Source organism: Astyanax mexicanus, chromosome 13, assembly GCF_023375975.1.
Source record: "Astyanax mexicanus isolate ESR-SI-001 chromosome 13, AstMex3_surface, whole genome shotgun sequence".
Lineage (NCBI taxonomy): Eukaryota > Metazoa > Chordata > Actinopteri > Characiformes > Acestrorhamphidae > Astyanax > Astyanax mexicanus.
This window is the reverse complement of record NC_064420.1, coordinates 2,947,394-2,973,990: the sequence shown is the minus strand read 5'-3', so window position 1 is coordinate 2,973,990 and position 26,597 is coordinate 2,947,394. Positions and strand designations below refer to the sequence as shown.

General features: G+C 36.0%; 1 protein-coding gene across 1 annotated transcript in view; it reads left to right on the top strand.

Moving 5' to 3' along the window:
• Positions 1–26,597, top strand: part of esyt1a (extended synaptotagmin-like protein 1a) — a 28,667-nt gene extending 2,070 nt beyond the window's left edge. The window contains exons 2-31 of the mRNA XM_022677136.2: positions 2,877–2,918; positions 4,101–4,235; positions 4,875–4,948; positions 5,600–5,672; positions 5,762–5,851; positions 6,523–6,578; positions 6,969–7,089; positions 8,683–8,859; positions 10,501–10,583; positions 10,847–10,895; positions 11,379–11,468; positions 12,500–12,601; positions 13,464–13,535; positions 13,623–13,709; positions 14,610–14,759; positions 14,896–15,069; positions 15,783–15,959; positions 16,121–16,203; positions 16,963–17,011; positions 17,138–17,227; positions 18,025–18,120; positions 18,275–18,346; positions 19,237–19,323; positions 19,511–19,657; positions 20,645–20,772; positions 20,901–20,999; positions 21,791–21,922; positions 22,020–22,125; positions 22,870–22,919; positions 23,871–26,597. Of these exons, the coding sequence (XP_022532857.2) occupies positions 2,877–2,918; positions 4,101–4,235; positions 4,875–4,948; positions 5,600–5,672; positions 5,762–5,851; positions 6,523–6,578; positions 6,969–7,089; positions 8,683–8,859; positions 10,501–10,583; positions 10,847–10,895; positions 11,379–11,468; positions 12,500–12,601; positions 13,464–13,535; positions 13,623–13,709; positions 14,610–14,759; positions 14,896–15,069; positions 15,783–15,959; positions 16,121–16,203; positions 16,963–17,011; positions 17,138–17,227; positions 18,025–18,120; positions 18,275–18,346; positions 19,237–19,323; positions 19,511–19,657; positions 20,645–20,772; positions 20,901–20,999; positions 21,791–21,922; positions 22,020–22,125; positions 22,870–22,919; positions 23,871–23,898 (2,919 nt within the window). The 3' untranslated portion in view covers positions 23,899–26,597. The remainder of the gene's footprint in view (positions 1–2,876; positions 2,919–4,100; positions 4,236–4,874; positions 4,949–5,599; positions 5,673–5,761; positions 5,852–6,522; positions 6,579–6,968; positions 7,090–8,682; positions 8,860–10,500; positions 10,584–10,846; positions 10,896–11,378; positions 11,469–12,499; positions 12,602–13,463; positions 13,536–13,622; positions 13,710–14,609; positions 14,760–14,895; positions 15,070–15,782; positions 15,960–16,120; positions 16,204–16,962; positions 17,012–17,137; positions 17,228–18,024; positions 18,121–18,274; positions 18,347–19,236; positions 19,324–19,510; positions 19,658–20,644; positions 20,773–20,900; positions 21,000–21,790; positions 21,923–22,019; positions 22,126–22,869; positions 22,920–23,870) is intronic.

Sequence of the window (26,597 nt, the reverse complement as noted above, 5' to 3'; positions counted from 1 at the left end):
ACTAGCTTATCACTGTCCTATACTATCATGTGTACATTGGGCAATATAAAGCAATGACAATAAAGGAAAGCCGCTGCATCATACAGGATCTCATTATTTTGTGTTGATCATTTTCTATTCCATCCTCATCTCCTCCCCCATCCCTCATTACTGCTGCCACATTCCACAGCCCCGCCAGCGCTGGCTATATTTGGACATTTAAAGATCAGATCTTCAGGATCTGAGTCAGCAGACCACGAGATGCAGAGAAAGAACTGGGCAAAACATTACATTACATTACATTACATTTGGCAGACGCTTTTGTCCAAAGCGACTTACAATAGTCAAGTACAATGTAAAATAAGTTTAACGGTAAAACATCTTTGGATAGGGATAAAAGGAGGTCAAAGGGGAATAATAGGATAGAGGAGTGAAGGAGGGGAAGAAGGAAATGAGGTTAGTAGTAGTTAGTGTGTTAGAGGTGTTAAGAGAGTAAGTGCTCTTTGAAGAGCTCTGTCTTCAGGAGTTTATTAAAGATAGTGAGGGACACTCCTGATCTGGTAGTAGAAGGTAGTTAGTTAGAGGTGTTAGGAGAGTAAGTGCTCTTTGAAGAGCTCAGTCTTCAGGAGTTTATTAAAGATAGTGAGAGATTCTCCTGATCTGGTAGTAGAAGGTAGTTAGTTAGAGGTGTTAGGAGAGTAAGTGCTCTTTGAAGAGCTCAGTCTTCAGGAGTTTATTAAATATAGTGAGAGACGCTCCTGATCTGGTAGTAGAAGGTAGTTAGTTAGAGGTGTTAGGAGAGTAAGTGCTCTTTGAAGAGCTCTGTCTTCAGGAGTTTATTAAAGATAGTGAGAGATTCTCCTGATCTGGTAGTAGAAGGTAGTTAGTTAGAGGTGTTAGGAGAGTAAGTGCTCTTTGAAGAGCTCTGTCTTCAGGAGTTTCTTAAAGATAGCGAGAGATTCTCCTGATCTGGTAGTAGAAGGTAGTTTGTTCCACCATTGGGGAACTCTGTATGAGAACAGTCTGGATTGCTTTGTGTGAATGTTTGGCAAAGCGAGGCGACGTTCATTGGAGGAGCGCAGCGGCCGGGAGGTAGCGTAAGCCTTCAGGAGCGAGTACAGGTAGCGAACTATGGCAAGAATCTGTTATAAAGACGTTTTAAAGACGATTTCTGAAGCAGGGTGGAGGTGCAGAGGAGGACAGTAAGAATAGCTCATCTGTATAATAGGGTTTTGGTTACTAAGCACTGGTATTCGGTCAGCTTTACCCACATCCTCTTTCACTTCTGTACGGTGAAAAGCTGTGCCTTCTTATTCTGTGGCTTTGTAATAGTGTTCAGCTTCCGTACATTCATGAGTACATGGACCCTGTGTGAAGTTTAGTTTCAGTTGGTCAGTGAAGTTTTTAGCACTAAGGCTGTGTGCAGCAGCATTAGCATTAGCCGCTAACCACATCTAAGCTTGCTGTAAATGAACGGAAGCACTTTACGAACCCAAAGAAACAGTGTTTGGAAGAGAAATCTGTGTAGATTAACATCCAGCACTCACTTGACTTTAAAAGAAAATGTTTTTTCTTTAAAGAATTACAGTTTTATTTACTTAGGCACTTTCTCCAGCTTCCCTATTGGAAGGGAAGCAATTTTATTTACACCTAAATACACATTATTTAAAGCTTATCTTTAAAGAGAAAAAGTGTGGTTAATCACGATTAATCACAGAATTATAGTAATTCTGTGATTAATCTGCTTAATTTCGTAAGTGACCAACACTGGTACTTCCTATTTAAACTACTGGCAATGTAAATTTTTTTCTAATATCATGCAGCCATAACGTAAAATTCTGATACCTCTCTAAATTGATTAATTCATGATCGTGAACGGATATACAACTGATATGTGCTGGGAAACCTATTAAAAAACTCCCTAATAACCATCCAAGACCTGGTAGACCACCAAAACTAACCTCACCTAACGGCTCTTACAGATCTGTCTCTGACAGAGTAGCGCCAGGAAGTTAAGCTCCTCTCTCACTTCATATCTGAACAAAACCACAGGTGTGTGCTTAATTCTGTGGCTCTGACAGGAAGTGGAGATTAAAAACCCTTAAAAACCCGTAATAAACAAAAAAACAAGAACATTTTATTAGAATCAAACGGCTGAGCGTCAGTCCGCTTTTAGAGCCCCAACGTGGATACTGCTTGTGTACCAAATCGTGTTGACATTACATGTTTGAAATCACAGCATTATTTATTTATTTTACCTCATTACTAGCCTTAAATTGTGCATGTTCCAACATTTCTTGAATGTGTAGCAGGCAAAACATGAAATATATTTGGTTTATACTGTCTGCAGTTAAATAAAAAAGAAAATACATTTAAAAAAAATGTTTTTTATACTGTTTCACCTTTTTTTTTATTTGTTGTTGTAAAACCGAAATGAATGGGTCGCTGTTGAACATAATAAATATTGTTGGATTGTAAATATATGTTTTTTTGTGTTGTACTGTAACAAAAATTATGAATATGTCTATAAACATTATACTTTATATACAGGGGCAATAAATGTATGTGAACCCTTTGGAGGTTTTGGAATGGTTTTACAAAGATGTGTCATAAAATCAGTCTTAAAAGGTATTAATGATTCATTCATGTCTTTATTGAGAACAACCATAAAAAAACAGAACAGTGTTGAATGAGTGTGTTTACTAATGATCCTAAACCTGCAAGATCAGATTTATTTGTGTTATTATATTATGCAGATTATATTTTTCAATACTTTTTTGACACATTTATGCAGAAAATCATGAATTTCCCCTACTTAAATCCATATAATTCACATTCTCTTTCTTGCCACTGTACACTTGTGTTGACCAAACTTGATTTTGTGATTTTCTCTGCAGGTTAATTTCCCAGATGTGGAGAAAGTTGAATGGCTAAATAAGGTATGATATCCTACCATTATCCTACTTTTAGAGAAAAGGAAGTAGTGCATATTATAGTATGTTTTAAGTAGTAAATTGTTGGCTTTTGGCCATTGTTTCCATAAAAAATGAACACTTATAAGAACTCTTTGCACATCAGAAAGACATTAAGACTCTGAGTTGTTTATTAGCAGCTGCAGGACAGACCAGGACTGAGTAAAAAAACGCTCCAGTGCTTTGAAGGAATGCAGCAAAGAGGTAGGACACAAATAAGAGATTGTGGCGAGGACATCAGGCGAAAAGAGCTGGTATTACTCAAGCTCATGCTTTCAAGTCTGTCTGAGTCTTTTTTCTGTCTGTGTCACATGATCTTTTTTCATGGACCCCACCCTGCCGCAGTGCTTTTTATGCTCTTGGATTGAACTAGTGTATTTTTCGCACTTAAAATTCTTTAATTTTTCCAAAAACTATCAGTGCACCTTATAATCCAGTGCACCTTATGTATGAATCCTACCAGTCAGGTATTAAAGAGCAGCAAAGCAAAGTTTTAGTTTAATTCTCCAGCGCTCCTAACCTCCAGCTAGCACTGCTGGAGCAGCATTAGCCGCTAACCGCTAACTGTGCTAGCTCTTTCGCTGTTCAGAGGTGAGTATTATCAACCTGTAGTCTGTGCGTTTACCGTGTAGCGACGAATCGCTAGCTAATATTGCCCTGGCTTACCGGAGCACTCAGAGTTCCTCAGTGTAGGACTGTCAGGCTGTTAGCCATTAATGCTAATGCTAATGCTAATGCTCCAGCCTTAGTGCTGGAGAAATGTGTGAATCTAAGCTTACTGTAAATAAACATAAGCATTTTACCTCACCCAGATAAACAGTTTTCAGTTAGCTGTTTTTTATGCATCTTGGCGTCATGTTCTCCTCCAGCAGTCTTACACACTGCTTTTGGATAACTTTATGCTGCTTTACTCCTGGTGCAAAAATTTAGCAGTTCAGCTTGGTTTATGGTTGTGATCATATATCTTCCTCTTGATTATATTCCAGAGGTTTTAAATGTGGTAAAATCAAAGAAACTCATCATTTTTAAGTGGCCTACAAAGCTGTAGATGATACAAATAGTTTTGCATTGTCTTCTATTGAAATTTAAGGTGGTATTTTCCTTTTTCTATATAATATTTTTTCTTACTGTGTTTGTGTTGCTGTGCAGATCCTGCAGCAGGCCTGGCCATTTGTAGGCCAGTATTTGGAGAAACTGCTTGTGGAGACGATTGCCCCGACAATCAGGGGCACCAGCCCCCACCTTCAAACCTTCAGCTTCACCAAAGTGGACCTGGGTGACAAGGTGCTGATCTGCTCCTTATTTAACTAGTTTTACTTTGTGCTGTAGTTGGCCTGTCTCTCAAATGTTGGGTGTAGCACATACAGTAGAGCAATTATACACAAATTATATTCCTCAGGTCCTCTAGAAATTTACTCAGAAGAGCATATGGTGATGTATGTGTATATAAGAGTGTACAGTGGCGTGAAAAACTATTTGCCCCCTACAGATTTCTTTAGTTTTTGCTTTTTAGTCATACTGATATTTTTCACAGATTTCCGTTTTTCTTTTTCTTTTTTTTTTTTTTACAAAGGGCTAGATTGGTTTCGATAGTTTTTCCCTTAATAAATGAAATCATAATATAAAAAGTGCTTTTTTATATTTACTCAAGTTATATTTGTCTGATATTAAGGTTTGTTTGATAATCTGAAAAATGTAAGTATTAGAAACACGCAAAAACAAAAAATCTGTATTTACAAAGAGAAATAAAAGGAATTTGAGGAATTTTTTGACAAAACCAAAATATGGGAGCATGTGTTGCTATTTCTGTTTGACATCTGTCACATATTGGAATCATATTCTGAACAAATTTAGCCAGCCTTTATCAGTAAATCGTTTTTGGACAGCTCTAAAACATCCATTTGAATCTGTTTCTTTCTGCAGGCCATGAAGGTGGTTGGAGTAAAGGCTCACACTGAGCACGATAAGCGTCAGGTGTTACTAGACCTTTATATCAGGTACGTCCATACTTTTAACTCAGTGGCCTGGGTTTACTGGAGTCAATAATTCCAATAATAAATGTGGGATACAGTATCTCCAAATAAGAGCAGTATTTAAAAATTGTTGGTAAAGGTTAGCTTAGCATGTGGACTACACAACCAACACATCGAGGAAAAACGTTCATTTTACCTCTCTGTTCATATACCATACACATTCACTGCTAAATGCTTATTAGTGGGTTTCAGTCAGGAAAACATGGTATCATCTTGGTTTCATCTAAGCTAATTCTAACCAGTTCCTCTCTGTTGATTGGCAACAGTTAAGCATTTTTTAGTCTACAGACTGTCCAGACTTTAAAATAGCGCAGGATGAGATGGTGTAGAATAGGGCTGGTTAGCACAGGGCATCTCACGATACAATATTATCATGGTACTTTGAATCTGTGATACTTGATATATCACAAGACATTCTCTACAATACTTCACAGCATCTGTGTTACTGAAGAGGATAAACTATATATATATACACTTATAACAACAATAATAATAATAACTATATTTGATGCCATGTGTTATATTTTGTGACGTTATGAACAGTGTGAAAAATGCAGATATCACCCAACCTTGCATAGAGATTTTAATTCACTTGTTTTGACTTGTTGTTCACAGCTATGCTGGAAATGTGGAGATCAATGTGGAGGTAAAGAAGTACTTTTGCAAAGCGGGAGTGAAAGGAATTCAGGTAAGCTTAACAGTCATGAAGAAAGAACAGGACAAAAAATCTTTTCCACAAAAAAAAACAGATTCTAAAATGTTTTTGTGCATTTTTAGCTTCATGGAAAGCTGAGGGTGATCCTGGAGCCTCTGATTGGAGATGTTCCTCTTGTTGGAGCTATCACCATGTTCTTCATCCGCAGGCCTGTGAGTGAAATCTGGCAAAGGCTACACAGTCATACATTTTCAATGAGAGGGAGCAACAATCAATGATGTGACCTCTAGTGATGCAAAGCGGCTTCAAAAAACAGGAGATTTGATCCTTTCAAAAGGGTTTAGGCTCTCCTTTATACAGCTCTGGAACAAATGAAAAGACCACTTCAGTTTCTCAATCAGTTTCTGTGAATTTGCTATTTATAGGTTTATGTTTGAGTAAAATGAGCATTGTTGGTTTTATTCTATAAACTACAGACAATTTTCTCCCAAATTTTAAATAAAAATATTGTCATTTAGAGCATTTATTTACAGAAAATGACAAATGACTGAAATAACAAAAAAGATGCAGAGCTTTCAGACCTCAAATAATTCACAGTGTTTCAAGAGTACAGAAATCAATATTCGGTGGAATAACCCTGGTTTTTAATCACAGCTTTTTTTTCATGCATCTTGGCATCATGTTCTCCTCCACCAGTCTTACACACTGCTTTTGGATAACTTTATGCTGCTTTACTCCTGCTGCAAAAATATTCTATATATCTATATATTTTTAATTTGGTAAAATCAAAGAAACTCATCATTTTTAAGTGGTCTCTTGTATTTGTATACATGTATTTGTTCTACATTTTTGACTTAATCCCTTGATCTTATTACTTTTGCAGAAGTTGGACATCAATTGGACAGGGTTAACCAATTTACTGGACATCCCAGGAGTGAGGTAAGTAGCTTATTTAGTGTATTTTCTGTATTTTTCTGTTGCTGTTCAGATTAATATCATGATTCCATTTGAGCTAATGTTCTTGTGCATAGAGTTTCCATATATGTCCATATATATATAACACAAGACTTGGTGAGACCTGATTATTCTGGATGTGCTAAGTTTACCCTGGTTTATTTTAATAACTTGGGTAACTCACAGACAATAATCAATATATATATATATATATTTACATATTTACATGTGTGCCATCAAAGTCTTAGAAGCTACGTAATGTAACTCATTATGCCATAATATAGCACATTAATATCACTTCACCATGCTCGCTGTAGAGTGCTTGATTGTCTTTGTTGTTGTTGTCTCGCCCCATTTTCCCGCGTTCATTTACAGTGCTGTGTCGGACACTATGGTAATGGATGCTATCGCCTCTTTCCTGGTGCTTCCCAACCGCCTCACTGTTCCATTGGTGGCCGACCTGCACGTAGCGCAGCTCCGCTCCCCTCTGCCTCGGGTAATGCAGAGCCTGCTCTGGTGCAGTATTCAATAGCTGTGCTAGTCAGCATCTTTTATTATTAAGCATTTATGATGGAATCATAAAAGCGATCATCAATAGTTTAGTGATTTCTCTGCTCAGTATATACACTATATGGAAAAAGAAGTCTCATTAAATTCAGATGTGTTATTCCGTGGCATTTCCACATGATGTGCATAAGCTAGAATCAAGCACTTAGCCATGCAGTCTGCTTGTACATACATTAGTGAAAGAGTGGGTGGGTTGTTCTAATGGGTAAACTTCTAATGGAATGGCACTGCTGTAACAATCTGGTGATTTTCTTCAATCTTAGATATTGTTGCGAAAGAGATTTTGTGGAAGAGTTTAGGAGATTTCTGTTGGTCTGGGCAGACAGAAACCACATTAAATATATATTTTAAAAGTTTTTTTTGATAATCAAATATTTAAGGTTACTGGAACACTCAGGGTTCCTCAGTCTAGCACTATCAGGCGGCATATTTACGTGCTAATGTTAATGCTGCTGCACCCAGCCTTAGTGCTGGAGAAACTTTCCTCACCCAAATAAATAGGTGATTTTCAGGAGAGAAATCTATTGGGTGTATTAAAACGTAATAAAAAGTACTTACCTTTGTTGAATAGCCCACCTCCGCTCTCTGTGCACTTTGCCCAAACAGGCTTTTAGAATGGCTAGATAATACGGCGCCTGATTTGTGCCTGCAGATAAATCCCTTTTTTTACACCGTTATCCAGGCTTAAAGTAGCTCCTCAACTCTTTGGTAGAACCCGGAGAGCCCTGACATTTAAAACAAGGCAATAATACCTTTAAAACGGTCCAAGAAGCTTATTAAAAACCACTGTTTACATCCCATAGCATAGGTAAATCTCAGGGTACCGCCATCTTAAATTTAAGTCACAAGAAGGCAACCGTCGAGCACAAGAACGAATAGGTAGGATAGTTGAGCAGATTGCCACCAATGAAGTGCGGAGCTATTTTGAGCCTGAATAACAGTGGAAAAAGCGATTCATCTGCAGGGGCAAAATATGCCCCCATATCATCCATTCTAAAGCCTATTTGGGCAAAGTGCACAAAATACTGGATCTCAGAAAGCTGCAGGAGAGTGGAGGAGAGTTATTTAACAAAGGTTAGAACTTTTTATCACATTTTAATAAATACACCCAAAGTCCATTTTACATCGGAGTTCTCCTTTAATGTGCCTTATAATCTTGTGCACCTTATGTATGACAATAGACCAGTAGCTTAGCTTCTGGGTGCAGCTATTTATGCAACTATTTCTAGGATACACTTAACTCTTAAGTATGTATTTTAGTATAGTAACAAAACACAAAACACGCAAACTATGCATGTTGTAACTCACTGAGTGCATTTAGGGTCACAGAATAACAAAATAATAGATAAAAAATCTATAATTTTATTTCCTAATTCTATTTACACACACGGTTTGCTTATTGAGCAATGCTAATCTGTGTTCGCAGTTTCCTGTGCACTGAGATCTTTATTCAGATTGACCTCAGTTCCCCCCTCTCTCTTTTCCTCTTTTTGAAAGATGCATTTTCTCCTCTTTTACTCAGGGTATCGTGAGGATCCACCTGCTGGAAGCAGAGAACCTGGCTCCTAAAGACAACTTCATGAAAGGTATGATCGCCGGCAAGTCGGACCCTTACGCCGTGCTGAGGGTGGGCACCCAGGCCTTCACCTCCCACCATGTGGACAACAACCTCAACCCGCAGTGGAGGGAGATGTATGAGGTATGGCTCGCTGTGCAGAGTCACTTGTTTTGAGTGGAGATGCTGCTTCAGCATTATCTGATTTTTACTGTGCTGTTGAAATACATCTCATGTGTTTCAAAACACAAGACACAGTGTGATCTGTGAAGCATGTGATGTTTAGTAGGGGTGTAAGAAAATATGAATATATCGAATAGTGGTGTGAATCAGTGTGGTGTCAGTGATGAATGTAGTAAAACATGATAAAGAGTACTAACCTTTGTTAAATAGCCCACCTCCACTCTCCTGCAGCTTTCAAAAATCCAGTAATTTTGTGCTTTTTGCCCAGCACTCTTTACAACGGCGCTAATTTTTTTTTTCACCATTATCCAGGCTCAAAATAGCTCCATTAGGGGTGGGCAATATTATATCGTATACAATATATCGTGACACAGAAATATCGTGATATTAAAAATCCATATCGTGATAATAGGGCTGTTCTGTCTTAAAAGTAGTCTATTATTTACTGTGAAGCTTTAAGTGTATTTATTGTATACTTGTTTTACTTTGCAGTTTATATGCATGCACTAAATATTCTGCAATATTATTTGCTGCATTATATTATTTTATGCTATATTATTTATTTTGCCACATTATGATTATGCTGTTATACTCTTATACTATATTCCTGAAATGAATGAATTATTTTAGTTTTCCTATAGTTTCCTATATATAGTATTCCTAGAGTTTTCCGGGTATATCGTTATCGCAAAAAACCCCTGAAATATCGTGATATTATTTTAGAGCCATATCGCCCACCCCTAAGCTCCATACCTCTTTGGTAGAATCTGGAGATTTGTAACTTTAAAAGTGCACAAGAAGCTTATTAAAAACCTGTTTACATCCCATAACGCTAGCTTCAGCTTCAGGTGCCGCCATTACTGTACTGATAATGACATAGACATATATACATAGACTCCGCATAGCCTGCCTCCTGCTGTAGCATCAGTAATGATTCAGAACACTGTCACACATTACAAATACATGCTTTCATGCTGAAATTATAATACTTTTTATTATGCTTTTTAACAAAGACAGACATATGGTATGGCATATTAATAAGTGTATATGAATAATTATATAAAATTAATCAAATCGTACACTTATTATGCCATACCATATGTCTGTCTTTGTTAAAGAGCATAATACAAAGTATTACTAGTATCTCTGCTGTTTGTAACAAACCGAACTGTATGAAAATCAGGTAAAAATTATTTTCATATAAGATAGCGTATATTAACAAAATGTGATTAGATTGCATCAATTAATAAAGATTAGATTGCACGTATATTAATTTGATGTGGTTGAATTTCTCACCCAGGATAACACTTAGAATTCACACTTATAGTGAATTAAATAAAATAGTCAAATATAACTGTGGTTGCTGAGTGTTATTGTCACCAGTGGCAGCAGGCTGTAGTGTGATAGATGATGTGATGATGATCATGTGGAATGATCAGATGAGCAGAGTGGAGGTGTGAGATAAATAATGTTATTAATGTTGTTTATGTGGTTAATGAGGCATTATATGTACTACTATATGTAGATTTCAGATAAACTATAGGCATTGCTTGTTAACATATATGCCATATGTGTGTGTGTGTGTGTGTGTGTGTGTGTTAGGTGATAGTTCATGAGGTTCCGGGGCAGGAGCTGGAGGTGGAGGTGTTTGATAAGGACCCTGATCAAGATGATTTCCTAGGAAGGTATTGCTGTGTTTATTATTATTATTAGTCTATTATCAGCATGCTTGATTTGATCTTAAAACACACTATGAGCCCTTTTCAGGCTACTGTTTGCTGAGAAGTGTTGGACATGTCCAGGTAGCTGCGCCATTAAAATAGCAATCCACCAAAGTCAGAGCTCACCTGGTTCTTAAACGTAATGGCAGGTGATACAGTGATTAATTAATTGCACAATATGCCCAAATCACACCCATGATTAATTAATTATTCTGTTTTTCTCTCAGGGTGAAGTTGGACTTGGGTCTTGTAAAGAAAGCAAGAGTCTTGGATGAGGTTGAGATCATTTTACTCGTTTTACCTCTTTTCCTCTTTTCAAAATTCGTAAATGACAATACTGTTGTTGATTGCAATTATTTATGGGATAATTTAATCATTTAAAAAATTACAGACCAGTTCTGATTCCCTTTTTTTGCATTTTTTCCCTATTTTTTTTTTTTTGTATTATTCTGTTGCTATAGAAGTATATGTCCAATACACTGTCCAGTATTTCACTTTGTTTATTGTCCTGTTCCTCATTGTCCTGCATTATTATATGCACCATGCATGATGTACAGTAATACTGTTGTACAGGGAAAACAGTACAGAACCTTTCATTACTTTTCATTGCTCTCTGCTGTAATTAGAGTAAAGCTGGTTCACGCTGAACATTTCATTGAATTCTTATCCATAAAAGAGAGTGTGCAGAGTGCTCAACACTACACCACACCCTTTAACTCAGAGGTTCTGTGTGATGTTTTTGTCTCTCTGTGGTTTTAGTGGTTTACTCTGAAGGACGCACCATCTGGCAAAGTTCATCTCAGGCTGGAGTGGCTCTCGCTGCTGCCGTCTGCAGAGCGCCTCACTGAGGTGAGACTGGTGCTCTAAAAATACCGCTGAGTGGTGCGACTCGTTATCTGTAAGATTCAGATTTACACATTTGATCAGGTTTGGTCTAAATTACTATATTTTATTTCTTATTTATTTTATTTAAATAACTCTTTCTGTATAAAAGCAAGTTTCCTCATTTGTAATATTTACACAGTACTGTGCAAAAGCTATTGGTAGCTAAATACATTACTGAAAAACATTTATATCAGCATGAGAAGAGTTTTGCCTGAAAAACACTATATACTAGTGCATCTCATAAAAGTTAGAATATCATTGAAAAGTTACTTTATTTCAATGAAACTCAATATATTGTATAGATGTATTACACACAGAGTGATCTATTTTAAACGTGTTTAATTATTTTATTGTTAGTGATTATAATGGCTTACAGCCAATGAAAACCCAAAAATCAGTGTCTCAGAAACTTTGAAATGTTATTGGTACTTTTGGCAGTGTGGGCAGTGTGCCAAGTCCTGCTGGAAAATGAAATCCTCATCTCCATAAAAGTTGTCAGCAGAGGGACTTGTTGTGGGATGGTCTGAGTGGTAGCGCGTTTGTTAGAAAGGGTGTCAGCCAATTGGTGTAGTGTAAAAAAAGTTTTTTTTTTTTGCTTTTTTAAATAATATTTTTATAATAAAAGTATTGTTTTTAAAAACCTGTAAACCTGTTTACATCTTAACATCTAAAAACTAAAAAATCTTCTTGTTTGGTCCAGTCTAGGACTTTCGCCCCATTTAAGGTGGAACGGGAAAGTTAGCTTGCTAGCTAACTAGCCACTAAGATGAATTACTAGTGTTTATTTTACTTTATACTTTTTTATAAAGAAAATTACCACATAAAACATTGCAACTACACATTAAACCATGGTAATATAGTAGTTTTCTGAGTTTTTAACATGGAAAATACTCAAATTTTATGGGTTTCTCTGTTTCACCAGCTAGTCTGAATTGTTCAGTGAGACAGTATAAAGATCTGCCACATGTCTCACCAAGCCTGATCTCCATCTGCAGGTACTCCAAAGGAACCAGAACATCACCGTCTCCAGTAAAACAGCTGACCCCCCCTCTGCTGCCATCTTGACCGTGTACCTGGACCGGGCACAGTATCTACCTGTGAGTTCCTATGTAATATAATCAGTGGTGTCAGTTGATTAAAAAGAAAAAATCAGATAAAATACAGCAAAATTCTGGGTTTAATCATAATCATTCTCTTTCTTAAGACTTTATTAATGTTAGCAAATAGCGGATTTTTAAATGTAAATAAAACAATTAATGTAAAAAGAGCCTAATAGAAAAATAATTGTATAAATAAAATGCGGAATAATTCATCATAAATTAAGATATATATATCTCTATCTTTTTTTTTTACCTTCAAAACTTAACAATAGCAACTAGTGGTGTGACAATATATTGATATTGCGAAATATCACACCGATTTAACTGTATTGCATCGAAACATGGTGTCAGATATTGATACTTTTATTGATAAAAAAGACGCTCTATATTCCCTTAGGCTTGTTTTTCAATTAGATTTACTAAAGTAACTGCTCCAATTCTCCACATGGTGGCGCTATAATCAAATAAATATGGTTAATGAACCTGCGCTGAAGAAAATTCGTTGTCAAATTCTGTAAAACTGAAACACCCATAAATCTATAAATTGCTGTTATTTGATTATTTAGGAGTATTTTATCTTCTTCATTAACACAGATGTTGTAAAGTATCGCAGAATCACAATAATATAAAATATTGTGATGTGATATTGTTATCGTGGGCAATGTATCGTGATAATATCGTATCGTGGGATGCAAAAAAACATGTTTTTAATGGATTAATTGCAGATTTTCACCCATTATCACTGACAGCACTAAATAAAATGTATTTGTTTGCTGTAATCCTTTTCTCTGCTGACTCTGCATTGCTCTGAAATGTAGTGTAATGTTATGGGTGATCACTGCATTGTGTTTTAATGCAGATGAAGAAAGGAAATAAGGATCCCAGCCCCATGGTGCAGCTCTCTGTGCAGGACACCACCAAAGAGAGCAGGGTGAGGCTTAACTGTTAAAAAATGATTATAAACTGCATGTTTACTATGATTTTGTTTTTTAAAATATGTTTTTTTTTTCTCCTTTAGACAACATATGGAACCAACAACCCGGTGTGGGAGGATGCTTTTACCTTTTTCATCCAAGACCCGCGCAAACAGGATCTGGACATTCAGGTTTTGTGTTTTCTTCACTTTATTTTTTCTTTCTTTATGTTAGGATTTCAAGTACATTTCCATTGAATAGTTTATGGCTATTTAACATTTATTTGGGTAGGCCTATCGAGATAATTATAGTTATGCAATTAGTCGACTATTAATCAGCTTATCGTACAAAAAAAACAAATATGGCGTTATTTAATTTCTACCGCCCTTGCTAGTTCCCATTGTGACCTCTTAAAAATGATAAGTTTCTTTGATTTTACCAAATTGAAAACCTCTGGAATATAATCAAGAGGAAGATGGATGATCACAAACCATCAAACCACCAAACTGAACTGCTTGAATTTTTGCACCAGGAGTAAAGCAGCATAAAGTTATCCAAAAGCAGTGTGTAAGACTGGTGGAGGAGGAGAACATGATGCCAAGAAGCATGAAAAACAAATATTGATTTTTAATCTCTTAAAACTTTATGATTATGAACTTGAAATGACAATATTTTTACTCTACAGTTTTACTGCTGCTGCAGTCTTTCACACCATTTCATCAAGCAATACATAGACATCTGTAGCTTCTGTTTTCGAACCCAAGACAAACCAGAACTGCTTTTATTTTCCTGTGTGCTGCACTTAAAAAGCTCAAAACTACCCATGATTTCAGTCCTCATCTTTGTGGCTTAAACTAATCTTATACATCTAGAAGACATCCTGTGGTGCAATAGCTAGTTTGTTGTTTACTGGTAGAGAAACAGGAAGATGAAAATGTTGAGAAGAAATTAAACCTTTAGCCACCGCAGAAGCATGGTAAAAAGTTCCTGATGGCTTTCACATGAATTAAAGACAAAATATTAGCAACAGTCTTAATATGTCAGTAAACACATTATTGGCTTAACTCTCTCATTGGCTTTCTCTATTGTAGGTGAAAGATGATGACCGGTCTCTGACTCTGGGCACTCTGTCCATCCCTCTGTCCCGCCTGCTCTCCAGTGCTGAACTCAACATGGACCAGTGGTTCCAGCTGGACAGCTCTGGACCCGCCAGTCGCATCTCCCTGAATGTTATAATGAGGGTGAGATTAATATATCCACTTTATTAATCACCAATCAGCTGCTCTAATACATACAACAGGATTTATACAGTAATGTTTTAGCAGCGATGACCATCATTTAATAATAATTTGTCTTTTTCTGTCTGTGAATCTCAAGGTTTTATGGCTGAACGAGGAACCCACCAGCCCAGTGTCTCCAGAGCCATCTTCTCCATTTCCTGGTGATGGAGAGGACGGTGTTATATCAGAGATCACCACCGGAGGAGCCAGTGTGTCACCAACCCCAACACGTCCAGAGAAGACCAGTCCAGATTCCAGCTTCGCCACTGAGGTGAGGCACTAACTGGTAGTTAAATCAATCAAAATGTTTGGAGTTTATTCAGAGAGACACTGTGTGGACAAAGGCATTGACAAAAGATCTAAAGAGATCTAAAAGACCTAGAACCCTCTTGTAGAAGACCTCAAGACCATGTTTTTGTTGCCGCCAGTGGCATTAGCAGCATTGCAGAGGTGGAAGGATAAAAGGATTGCTTGTTTGAATCCTGTTTATGCAGCTTGCATCAGCTGCCGGAACCCTGAGAGAGCACAATTGGTCTTGCTCTCAGAAGTGGAAGGATAAAAGGATTGCTGGTTTGAATCCTGTTTATGTAGCTTGCCATCAGCGGCCGGAACCCTGAGAGAGCACAATTGGTCTTGCTCTCTCTGGGTGGGTACAGTAGATGGCACTCTTTCCTCTCATCACTCCTAGGGTGATGTGGATCAGCACAAGGCTGCGTCTGTGAGCTGATGTATCAGAACCGAGTTGCTGTGCATTCCTCCAAGCGTTAGCGCTGTGATGCTACTCTGCAATGCTGCATCATCATTGGAGCATCACAAGTGATTGGAAATGAGTTACCATGAAATACCTGAATATAATAATATATAATAATACCTGACATAAACTGTAATCTTTTATATTGGTCCTCAAAGCCCCCTGAAAAATTGGCCTTTAATTTTGACCCTGATGATTGAATTTTTGTATTTCTTTCCATCTTTTTTCTTTAGGGTGTCCTGCGGATTCACCTGGTGGAGGCCCAGAACCTTGTCGCCAAAGATAACTTCATGGGAGGCATGGTGAAGGGGAAAAGCGACCCCTATGTGAAGATTCGGGTGGGAGGGCTGACCTTCAAGAGTCGTGTTATAAAAGAAAACCTGAACCCAGTTTGGAACGAACTGTATGAGGTGTGCTAGAGGACAATATGATGGTTTATTTTGAACATATATTCTATATATTCTATTCTGTATAATAGATGTACTGTAGCTTTTTTATTTAGATCATATTAGATCATTAAAGAGAGATAATCTTGAGTAATGTATGGCTGTGTGTTCTTTTTATACTGCAGGTCATCCTCACAACACTCCCAGGACAGGAGGTGCAGTTTGATCTGTACGACAAAGATGTGGATCAAGATGATTTCCTGGGCAGGTCAGGGAAAACATTTAGCATTTAGCATTTAATATTTATTCCTACTATTAGGGTAAATTAGGAAACCTGTAGTGGTTTCGGAAAATTTCTGTGGTAGCTGTAGTCTTGTTTATTTCAATTTCTCGCATATTGCTATCTTGGCAACAAAAAACACAGGTGCGCCACAGACTGAAAACAACCTAGGCAGATGTCAACAGTCAACAGACATTCATTGCTATCTTGGAACGTGCCCAACACTACCACACTCCCACTTGTTATACACACATGAACATGCAGCAGTGCACAAACCCATAGAATGTCCTTGTTGGTAGCTCTAAAAACTTTACATTAATAATAAATAGAATACAAAATAAAATTAAATTTATTCAATTTCCGAAGCAGAAGCACTGCGCTGTTAAAATACCAATTCGCCAAAGTCAGTAGTAAGAGCGTACCTGACTCTTAAAGGAAATGGCAAGCTACACAGCTAAAAAACACCCATGATTAATTATTAGGAGAATTAGTACATGCCTTCCTTCGTATTTTAAGCTATGCAAGATGTACTTTTCCTGCCGTTACGATAGCAAAGACACACTGACACGCCCTAAATCAAGTTGCACACTTCATGGTTGATGGCTCGCCTATAGATTGTAAACATTATGTTGGCTTGGCAACATCTTAGTGGAGGAGTTGGAGCTTAAAGTAGCTTTTATATAACATTTGGATTATATATTTTGTTCATTCTATCAACAACACTTGTCAAATGTGATTTGCTTGCAGATTTAAGCTGAGTCTAAGTGACCTTATCAGCGCCCAGTACACTGATCAGGTACGTTTTACAACTTAATCTGTATTTGTAGATAATCAATATAATTTATACATTTAACACAGATGAAACAGTTGCATGCACCAAATTTTAATTATGTCTGTGTGTTTCTAATTGTCTGTGTCGCAGTGGTACACCCTGAATGATGTAGAAAAGGGGCGGGTCCATATGAAGATGGAATGGCTGCCAAAAGTTTCAGACCCCAGCAGACTAGAACAGGTCTAACCTTTTCTCTCCAGCCTGTTTTTAACCTGTTAAAATGTGTACCTTAATTGTTGCACTATAAGGTGCACTCAAAATCCTTTAATTTTCCCAAAAATCGTCAGCGTGCCTTATAATCTGGTGCTTTTTATGTGTGAATTTTTAGTAGCAGTAAAACCACTCTGCTGTAGTACAGCATTATTCAGTTTAGTTCTCAGCAACGAGACTGGAGCAGTATTAGCATTAGCCGCTAACTGTTATTTCCCTGTTTAGAGGTGAGTATTATTGTCCTCTAGCCTGCTCCTAACCCTGGGTAGCACTGCTGGAGTAGCATTAGCATTAGCCAAACAAGCTACGTGTGATGAATCGCTAGCTAATATCGCCGTGGCTTATCGCTAGTGGTTAGCCGCTAATGCTAATGCTCCAGCCTTAGTGCTGGAGAAATCCAGAAATCTAAGCTTACTGTAAATATATGGAAGGGCTTTAATCACCCAAATAAAGATAAATAAAAGGCGTTTTTATTACAGTTTTGTTTACTTAGCTTAGCCTTACTTAACTTAGTTAGCTACCCACCACTACCCCTAGCGGCAAGACCTGTTGAATTAAAAGTTTCTTATACTGTCTCCTAAAATATGCCTTATAGTCCGGTGCTCCCTATGTATAAAAATAGACCAGAAAACAGATGTTTATTGATAGTGTTCCTCATAATACGATGTGCCTTGTAGTGCGAAAAATAGGGTATATGAACCATCTTTACATCACATCTCCGAGTTTTGTTGTCTTATGCTTTTTTTTTTTGTCTGTGTGGTGAGCAGATAATGCGTTACCAGTCTCAGCAGTCGTATGCCAATAAAGCAGTGCCCTCTGCAGCCATACTGTTTGTGTATGTGGAGCGAGCACATGGTCTTCCTGTGAGTGCCTTTATTCTTTTACATTAGCATGAAAATAATAGAGGTCATGTCTTGTTGCAGTTTGAAACAATTTCTTATATTGTAGTTTCTAATATGTTTGTTTTATTTCAGATTAATGAAAGTTGTGTTGTTCCTTTATATTTCTGGTTTACAGTTGAAGAAGAGTGGAAAAGAGCCGGTAGCTGGAGCAGAGCTGTCAATCAAAAATACTTCTTACAGAACTAAAGTAAGTAAAAAAAAAGTTTTGGAAAGTTTGTCTGTATTTTAGTATAGCTAGCATTTATGTTGGCATAATCATGGCTTATTGTGGTTATATAAAGTAGATAAATAATAATGTAATTATTAAATGATACATCGCAAGTACAACAACCAAATTAGAAATGGAAAAAGGAATTGACCAAAGAAAATATACCTTATATATAATCTTTTTTGCCCAATAAAAAAATATATATGGAGATATTTGGAATGCATTATTATTAGTATCATGATATTCTGGATCATTGACTTCTGTTACAAATCTGATATATATATATATTCTACATCTCAGTTAGGAATGTGTCATATCATATCGTATGCAATAATACTATTTAATTTTTATTTTGTTGCAGTAGTGTATTTTTGAAATAATTTTTGTGCTTAAGTATTTTGTCATATATCAATATCATGATATTATTTTAGGGCCATATCACCCACCCCTACTCTGTACTATAGAGCTTAATTACTATAAAGCTCAATTAATAAATGTTTGTAAAGTAATCTCTTGTTCATTATTGTTTTATCAGCTGTTGTTGAATGATGGTTCTTAATGCAGTTCCCTGAATATTTTAAATATATTATGGCCTGTAGAGGAAAATTACCTTACAATTGCTTATTTGTTGCTGGCTCATTATTTATTTGGTGTATAACTTTTTTGAAATGTGTTGCAGGCCTGAAATACAAAAATAGATGTACTTTAATAAAATAAATATAGTCGACTTAACAAAAGTAAAATATCTTTGTAATATTTATACTGTCTGCAATGAAACTTATAACTTATAAGTATTTTCATTGTAAGAATCATTATATAATATGGTTATTTATCGTTATAATTTAATATTATTCATTTCTTCCCCTCAGCTCGCTGATCGATCTACATCTCCATGCTGGGATGAGACGTTCAGTTTTCTGATTCACGACCCTTCAGACGAGATGCTGACTATCAGGGTGAGAATCTGCATAATACAATAACATCGGTCTGATTGTGTAACAGAGCAGCACTGCTGTGCTCCTAAAATAAACTAAAGCAAACAAGACTTTTCCAGTTATTATGCTTTATTTTTAATCTTAACATTCTTGGGTGTCATATGAGTCATTATTCACTGTGTGTGTGTGTGTGTGTGTGTGTGTGTAGCTCTTTCACAGCTGGGGTCAGCCTCTGGGTGCAGTGGTGGTGGCTGTGAAGGAGATGTTAGCAGAGCCGGAGTTGGTTCTGGATCGCTGGTTGACTCTGGATGGAGCTTTACCTGAGAGTCAGATACTGATCAGAGCAGAGCTGAGGGTAAGAGCAGAACTCACAGAGACCTGCCGCAAAGTATTTATAATTAATATTAAACATTGAACAAACTGGAATTTTTCCCAAATTCCATATAAAAAAATGATAATTTAGAGCATTATTTATTTATTTGCAGAAAATGAGAAATGGCTGAAATAACAAAAAAAGATGCAGAGCTTTCAGACCTTAAATAATGCAGAGAAAACAAGTTTTCATATTCATAAAGTTTTAAGAGTTCAGAAATCAATATTTGGTGGAATAACCCTGGTTTTTAATCACAGTTTTTTTCATGCATCTTGGCATCATGTTCTCCTCCACCAGTCTTACACACTGCTTTTGGATAACGTTATGCCACTCAGGCTGCAAATATTTAAGCAGTTCAGTTTGGTTTGATGTTTTTTTATTTTTTTAATGTTTTAATATATATTTCTATAATATTTTTCTACACCAAATAACATTTTTTGATGGTCTTGCATTTGAGGATACTTCATTTATTTTATTATTTATTGTTTATTTAGTGTTTATTGAAAAGGAAACACATACATACATTTTACTTCTTTATAAATCCTTTCACAATCACTTTAATTTGGAATACTAAGGGCACTTTTACTTTAAAAGGGGTTAAAAAATATATATTCATATATTGAGGTAACATAATATTATCTTTTGCAATACTAGATACATTGTTTATTAGTAGTTTACATTTTGTTTTGTTTTTTAACCCCGCCCACTAGATAGCAGATCCCATTACTTTTCTTTAACCGGATTTTATGCATATAATATAATACCCATTTATTGTGTAAACAGCTGTTTTCTACTGACTAAGACATCACATAATCCATAAATTTACTAATACATTTTTCCTAAATAAACATTAAGCAACATGAAGCAAAGTATTTCCTGCATCCTGATTACTCCATTCAATAGAACTGTTTTTAATCAGGTCAATTTTATTCACATTTATTCATTAAACACATTTTTTCTGTTTTTCAGCTTTTAGACTCTAAATTGGAAAATTCTGGTGAAGGAACAAACAGCAGTGGTGAGGTGGAGCATATGATTCCCAGGGCGGAGCCAGAACCAGCAGCCAATCAGGAGATCCGACAGAGATCAGTCCAGGGGTAGATCATACAGATGCTCTAACATTATAACAGCATTAACATTTATATACAGGTAAATAGGTGGGTTGTAAGTTAATTAATGGGTGTGTGTGTGTGTGTGTGTGTGTTTCCTGTTTGTATTGTTTCAGAGGTGGACAGGCTGAAGCCAGTGGGCGGGGTCAAGTCAAACTTTCTATTGCTTACTCTACTAAAGAGAACAGACTGGTCATCACAGTGCACGCATGCAGGTCTGTTTTAATTGTAAAAACTGAATACATATATTTACATATGTTTACACCTAAACAACACAGGCCTGTGCGGTGGTCTTCAAACTTCCCACAGACTTTAAATCCAATGGTAGTCCATTTCCCTCTTTATCCTAAAAATAATTCCCTCAAAAGTCCTTGATTAGTAAAAAGTATATTCAAATATATTTAAATATATTCAACAATGAGGTAATATATTAATGTCACTGAAAAATATATTAAAGCCAGAATTTAGGTTTCCAGGAGGCACAAAATTATGTACTGGGGCAATGACATAATATTTTAAGATCACTAAATAATATATTGTTGGCAGAAAATAAGTTACTGGGAAGCACAAAATTATAAATAATACATTGTGGTCAAGAGATTTTTTTTGTGTATTGAGTTTCTAGTGGCCACAAAATAATAATCTGATACAATATAATATATAAAAATGTGTTAAAATACTATATACTTGTGAAATACTATATTCTCATCTGACAATTTTTATGGAGATGCGGATTTCATTTTCCAGCAGGACTGGGCACACTGCCAAAAGTAATTTTCTGAGACACTGATTTTTGTTTTTTTTTATTGGCTGTAAACCATAATCAACAATAAAAGAAATAAACACTGTAATACATCTATGTAATATATGAGTTTCACATTTTGAACTGAATTACTGAGCTGCACTAGTGTAGCTGTAGCACTACTTCAGTATGTTAACACAATGTCCATGTCATCTAAGAAAAATTAACTAAGCTTATTGTCATTGTTTTTTGTTTTTTGTGTAGGAATCTTACAGCTTGCTCTAAAGATGGCTCCGATCCCTACGTCTCCTTCCTCCTTCAGCCTGATAAAAACAGAAGCACCAAAAGAAAGACCAGCGTGAAGAAGCGAGACCTCAATCCTGAGTTTAATGAGAGGTGAATAAAAAATGTTCTACAGCAGATCATTCACTAGAGCTGATGATCTGAATTTTTACACTGATGACTCAATTTCTCTATTGTTCCTCTCCTGTAGGTTTGATTTTGACTTGTCTCTGGAGGAGTCCACACACAGACGCCTTGACCTGTCCGTGAAGAACAGCGTGTCTTTCATGAGCCGTGAAAAAGAGCTGATTGGGAAGGTATCGTGAAGATTAAAAGGAATCATTAGCTTAACTGTTTCTGAATCAGTTTCTCTGATTTTGCTATTTATAGGTTTATGTTTGAGTAAAATGAAAATTGTTGTTTTATTCTATAAACTACAGACAACATTTCTCCCAAATTCCAAATAAAATATTCTCATTTAGAGCATTTATTTACAGAAAATGAAAAAAGGCTGAAATAACAAAAAAAGATGCAGAGCTTTCAGACCTCAAATAATGGAAAGAACACAAGTTCATATTCATAAAGTTTTAAGAGTTCAGAAATCAATATTTGGTGGAATAACCCTGGTGGTTTTTAATCACAGTTTTTTTCATGCATCTTGGCATCATGTTCTCCTCCACCAGTCTTACACACTGCTTTTGGATAACTTTATGCTGCTTTACTCCTGGTGCAAAAATTCAAGCAGTTCAGTTTGGTGGTTTGATGGTTTGTGATCATCCATCTTCCTCTTGATTATATTCCAGAGGTTTTCAATTTGGTAAAATCAAAGAGCTGTATAATACAATATGTTTTTTGTATCACCCAGCCCTAAATACATTATGTTACCAAATACCAAATAATGTTTATAAACATGGCTTAGAATAAATGTATTCATCTATTTTAAGTTGCAACCGTGGCTGACACAGATGTGCAAATGCACATAGACAGCTTGTCTGGTCCCGGTATGTATGAATGTATCTGTATAAATGTTCTGAGCGTGTGATTTGTGTTTTGTATTCCAGCTTCTTTTAGACCTGAACCAGCTGGACCTGAAGGCAGGCGTCTCACAGTGGTAAGCTTTTTTCACATTCCAATCCAACCTGTATAAATTTTGAATTTACATGATTTAAATCAAATAAGAGACATATAGGTACATCTAAAAAAAATTGAATATCTTTGAAAAGTTACTTTATTTCAGTAATTGAGTTAAAAATGTGAAACTCATTGATTATATAGATGTATTAAACACAGAGTGATCTATTTTAAGCATTTATTTATTTTATTGTTGATGATTATGGTTTACAGCCAATGAAAACCCAAAAATCAGTGTCTCAAAAAAATAGAATATTATATATGATCAATTGGTACTTTTGGCAGTGTGGGCAGTGTGCCAAGTCCTGCTGGAAAATAAATTCTGCATCTCCATAAAAGTTGTAAATCAAGGGAGCAGAGTCTGGAGGAAGAGTGGAGAGACACACAGTCCAAGCTGCTTGAAGTCTACTGTGAATTTTTAACCAATCAGTGATGGTTTGGAGAGACATGTTCATCATCTGCTGGTGTTGATCCACTGTGTTTTATTAACAAGTCCAAAGTCAGTGCAGTGTCTACCAGAAGACTTTTATGGAGATGCGGATTTCATTTTCCAGCAGGATTTGGCACACTGCTCACACTGCCAAAAGTACCAATTGGACTTATATAATATTCTGATTTTCTGCAAGCCTTAATCATCAACAATAAAATAAATAAACTCATAAAATAGATCACTCTGGGTTTAATACATCTATATAAATGAGTTTTATAAATGATTTTGAACTAAATTACTAAAATAAATTAACTTTTCAATTATTAATTTTTTTTTGAGATGCACTTGTACAAGACGCTGTCCCTGGACTTTTAGCATCTCATTGTATTTTATTTATTCGTATTCATAGCAGCTTTTTTTACGGTAACTTTGCTGACCAATGAAGAATAACATTCTTATTTATGTATTTATTTATTTATTTATTTTTTTTCATTTTTTCAGGTTTGACTTAACAGAGGAGAGCAGCTAATCTGGCATTTGTGTGTTTTTACACAACGATGCCTTCAACTTCACTTCACTCTTCTAACGCGCCTGTTTCTCCCAGGCTGCACTGCTGTACCTGCATCTGCATGACGCAACTGCAACTGTCACTTTACCTGTATGGCTTTAGAGCTGTGGGACCAGTGATTGTAGAAAAGTTCGTTTTATGGTCTGAATTCTGTAGTTAATGTAGTTTTATCTTCAGCGATACCAAATGCATTTAAGGCACGCTTAATGTTACGGTCAGTGCACGTCGTTTGCCATTTTGCAAATTTGCACCAAGAAAGCCTTTAAAAATACGTTTGTCAAGGGAACAGTTTAAACAAGAAAAAACGAATGCCAACAAGCAGAACGCTCTTTAATCAGAAGGGTGTTTTTGATGCAAGTTTTATTCCTTATTTTATCTTTTAACTCACTTTTATTTACCCGTATCATTGTTGCGCTATGCAACAAGTATATTGTTTGCCTGATTTTTATATCATTCTTCTGCTATCAGTTTTCTTTTTAACTTTCTGTTGGATTTCTAACATGTATCACAGTTTCTCGTTGTGTGATGTGTGCTTGCATACAGCTTTGTGATCAGATCACATGGGATAACCTAGCAAGCACTTGACAACACCTCAGCAACCACCCGAGACAACATAGAAACTCCCTAACAACTACTAAGTAATGTCAGTGACGACTGCATGAAATACCATAGCAATCACCTTACCACACTGTAGTGTCCATCAGCGTCCAATTTGCAATAACATAGCAACCACCTGGGATACCATAGTAATATTTTTTCCAAGCACCATATCGACCACTTAGCAACCGTATAGAAACCACCCAGCAATGACTTTGCAACAACATAGAAACCACCTGGGATAACATAGTAATCATTTCCAAGCAGCATATCAATCACTTAGCAACCGTATACAAACCGCCCAGTAATGGCTTTGCAAAAAACATAGCAACCACCTGGGATACCATAGTCCTCTTTTCACAGCACCACAGCAACCACCCAGCATTGACTTTGTAACAACATAGCAACCACCTGAAATACCACATTCTTAATTTTACAGCACCACAGCAACCACTTAGCAACCGTATTAGAAACCACCCAGTAATGACTTTGCAACAACATAGCAACCACCTGGAGCAGCATATTCATCATTTCCCAGCACCATATCAACCACTTAACCGTCATTTATCAGCCATCAAACGATGACTTTGCAACAATATATCAACCTCTTATGATACCATAGTAACCAGTGGAAGTTACTTTAGATGTTTAAACATGCTTCATTTTCTCTAATTCCAAGAAAAGCACTTTTTTAATTTGAAATATATTTCCACATTTCTCACTTATTTTGTGTTTTATCATTTTCATTTATTCTCTTTTTATCTTATGTTTGAATTTCATATAAGAGCTTTATACTCAGATAGAAACAGGTGGATGTTTGATGCTTTAAAGAAGAGTTTTATATGTATAAATGTCTTATTACTGTTTCTTTGGGATCTGGGTGTCAGAGTGTCACACTTCGTAGCTGTACAAGAAAATATTCCAGTCAGAAAATGATTCTGTATTTCATGGCTAAGCTTATATTTTTTATTTCTTGTAGTATTTTTGGTTTGTATATATTGTTTTCTTTATTTTTAGCCTGATGCATATTTGCTTAAAGTCTGGGAAAGTGTTTGTCCAATTTGTTTTAAACTCTGAATTAAGGAGAAAGTTTACTTTTATGTATATCAGACTTGCTCATATTGGCCATAACATTAAAACTACCTCCTTTTTTTATTTTGCACTCAATATCAATTGTATCAGGTGCACTATATAGTATAACAATAACAATATCAATCAATATTTGGTGGAATAGCCCTGTTTTTTCATCACAAATGTCATGCATCTTGGCATCATGTTCTCCTCCACCAGTCTCACACACTGCTTTTGGATAACTTTATGCTGCTTTACTCCTGGTGTAAAAATTCAAGCAGTTCAGTTTGGTGGTTTGATGGCTTGTGATCATCCATCTTCCTCTTGATTTTATTCCAGAGGTTTTCAATTTGGTAAAATCAAAGAAAATCTTCATTTTTAGGTGGCCTATTATTATCATTATTATTTTTTCCAGCACTGTAAATATAAAGTGCATCTATATGATCAATGGAACTGATACAACAAATGGATGGAGAGTGCAGAAACTTGGAGTTGGTTCTAATGTTATGGCTGATTTTGATGTTCTGAAGGTTGCCTTAAGGTTGTGTTTTAAAAGATTTATATTTTATGTACACGGTATTGTAAGACCACTGATTTGCTGTTACAGACTGGTAGTCAAACATAATTACTGATAGATGTAACTGATACACTATAAAAATGAAGATGCTTAAAATTGTTAATAGAAGAACCATATTAGTATTAGATATGAGTTAGAATTACCCTTTTGAAGGCTTATTTTAAAAAATGGGGCTTCACTGACCAACTATTCTTAACAACGAAGATTAAGTTATTTTTATGAAAATGTTCTAATAACATTATGATGGATACCATTATTACTTTGCATGTTTTCAGAAAAAAAACATTGCTAAACGTTCTTGTAACATTCTTTTATTAGGGAAGTAAATTTCAGTCAAAAATGAGGGATTAAGTCAGTATTTTGTAGGTTCACCTCTTGATTATGTCTGATTAGGTGTCATATATATATATATATA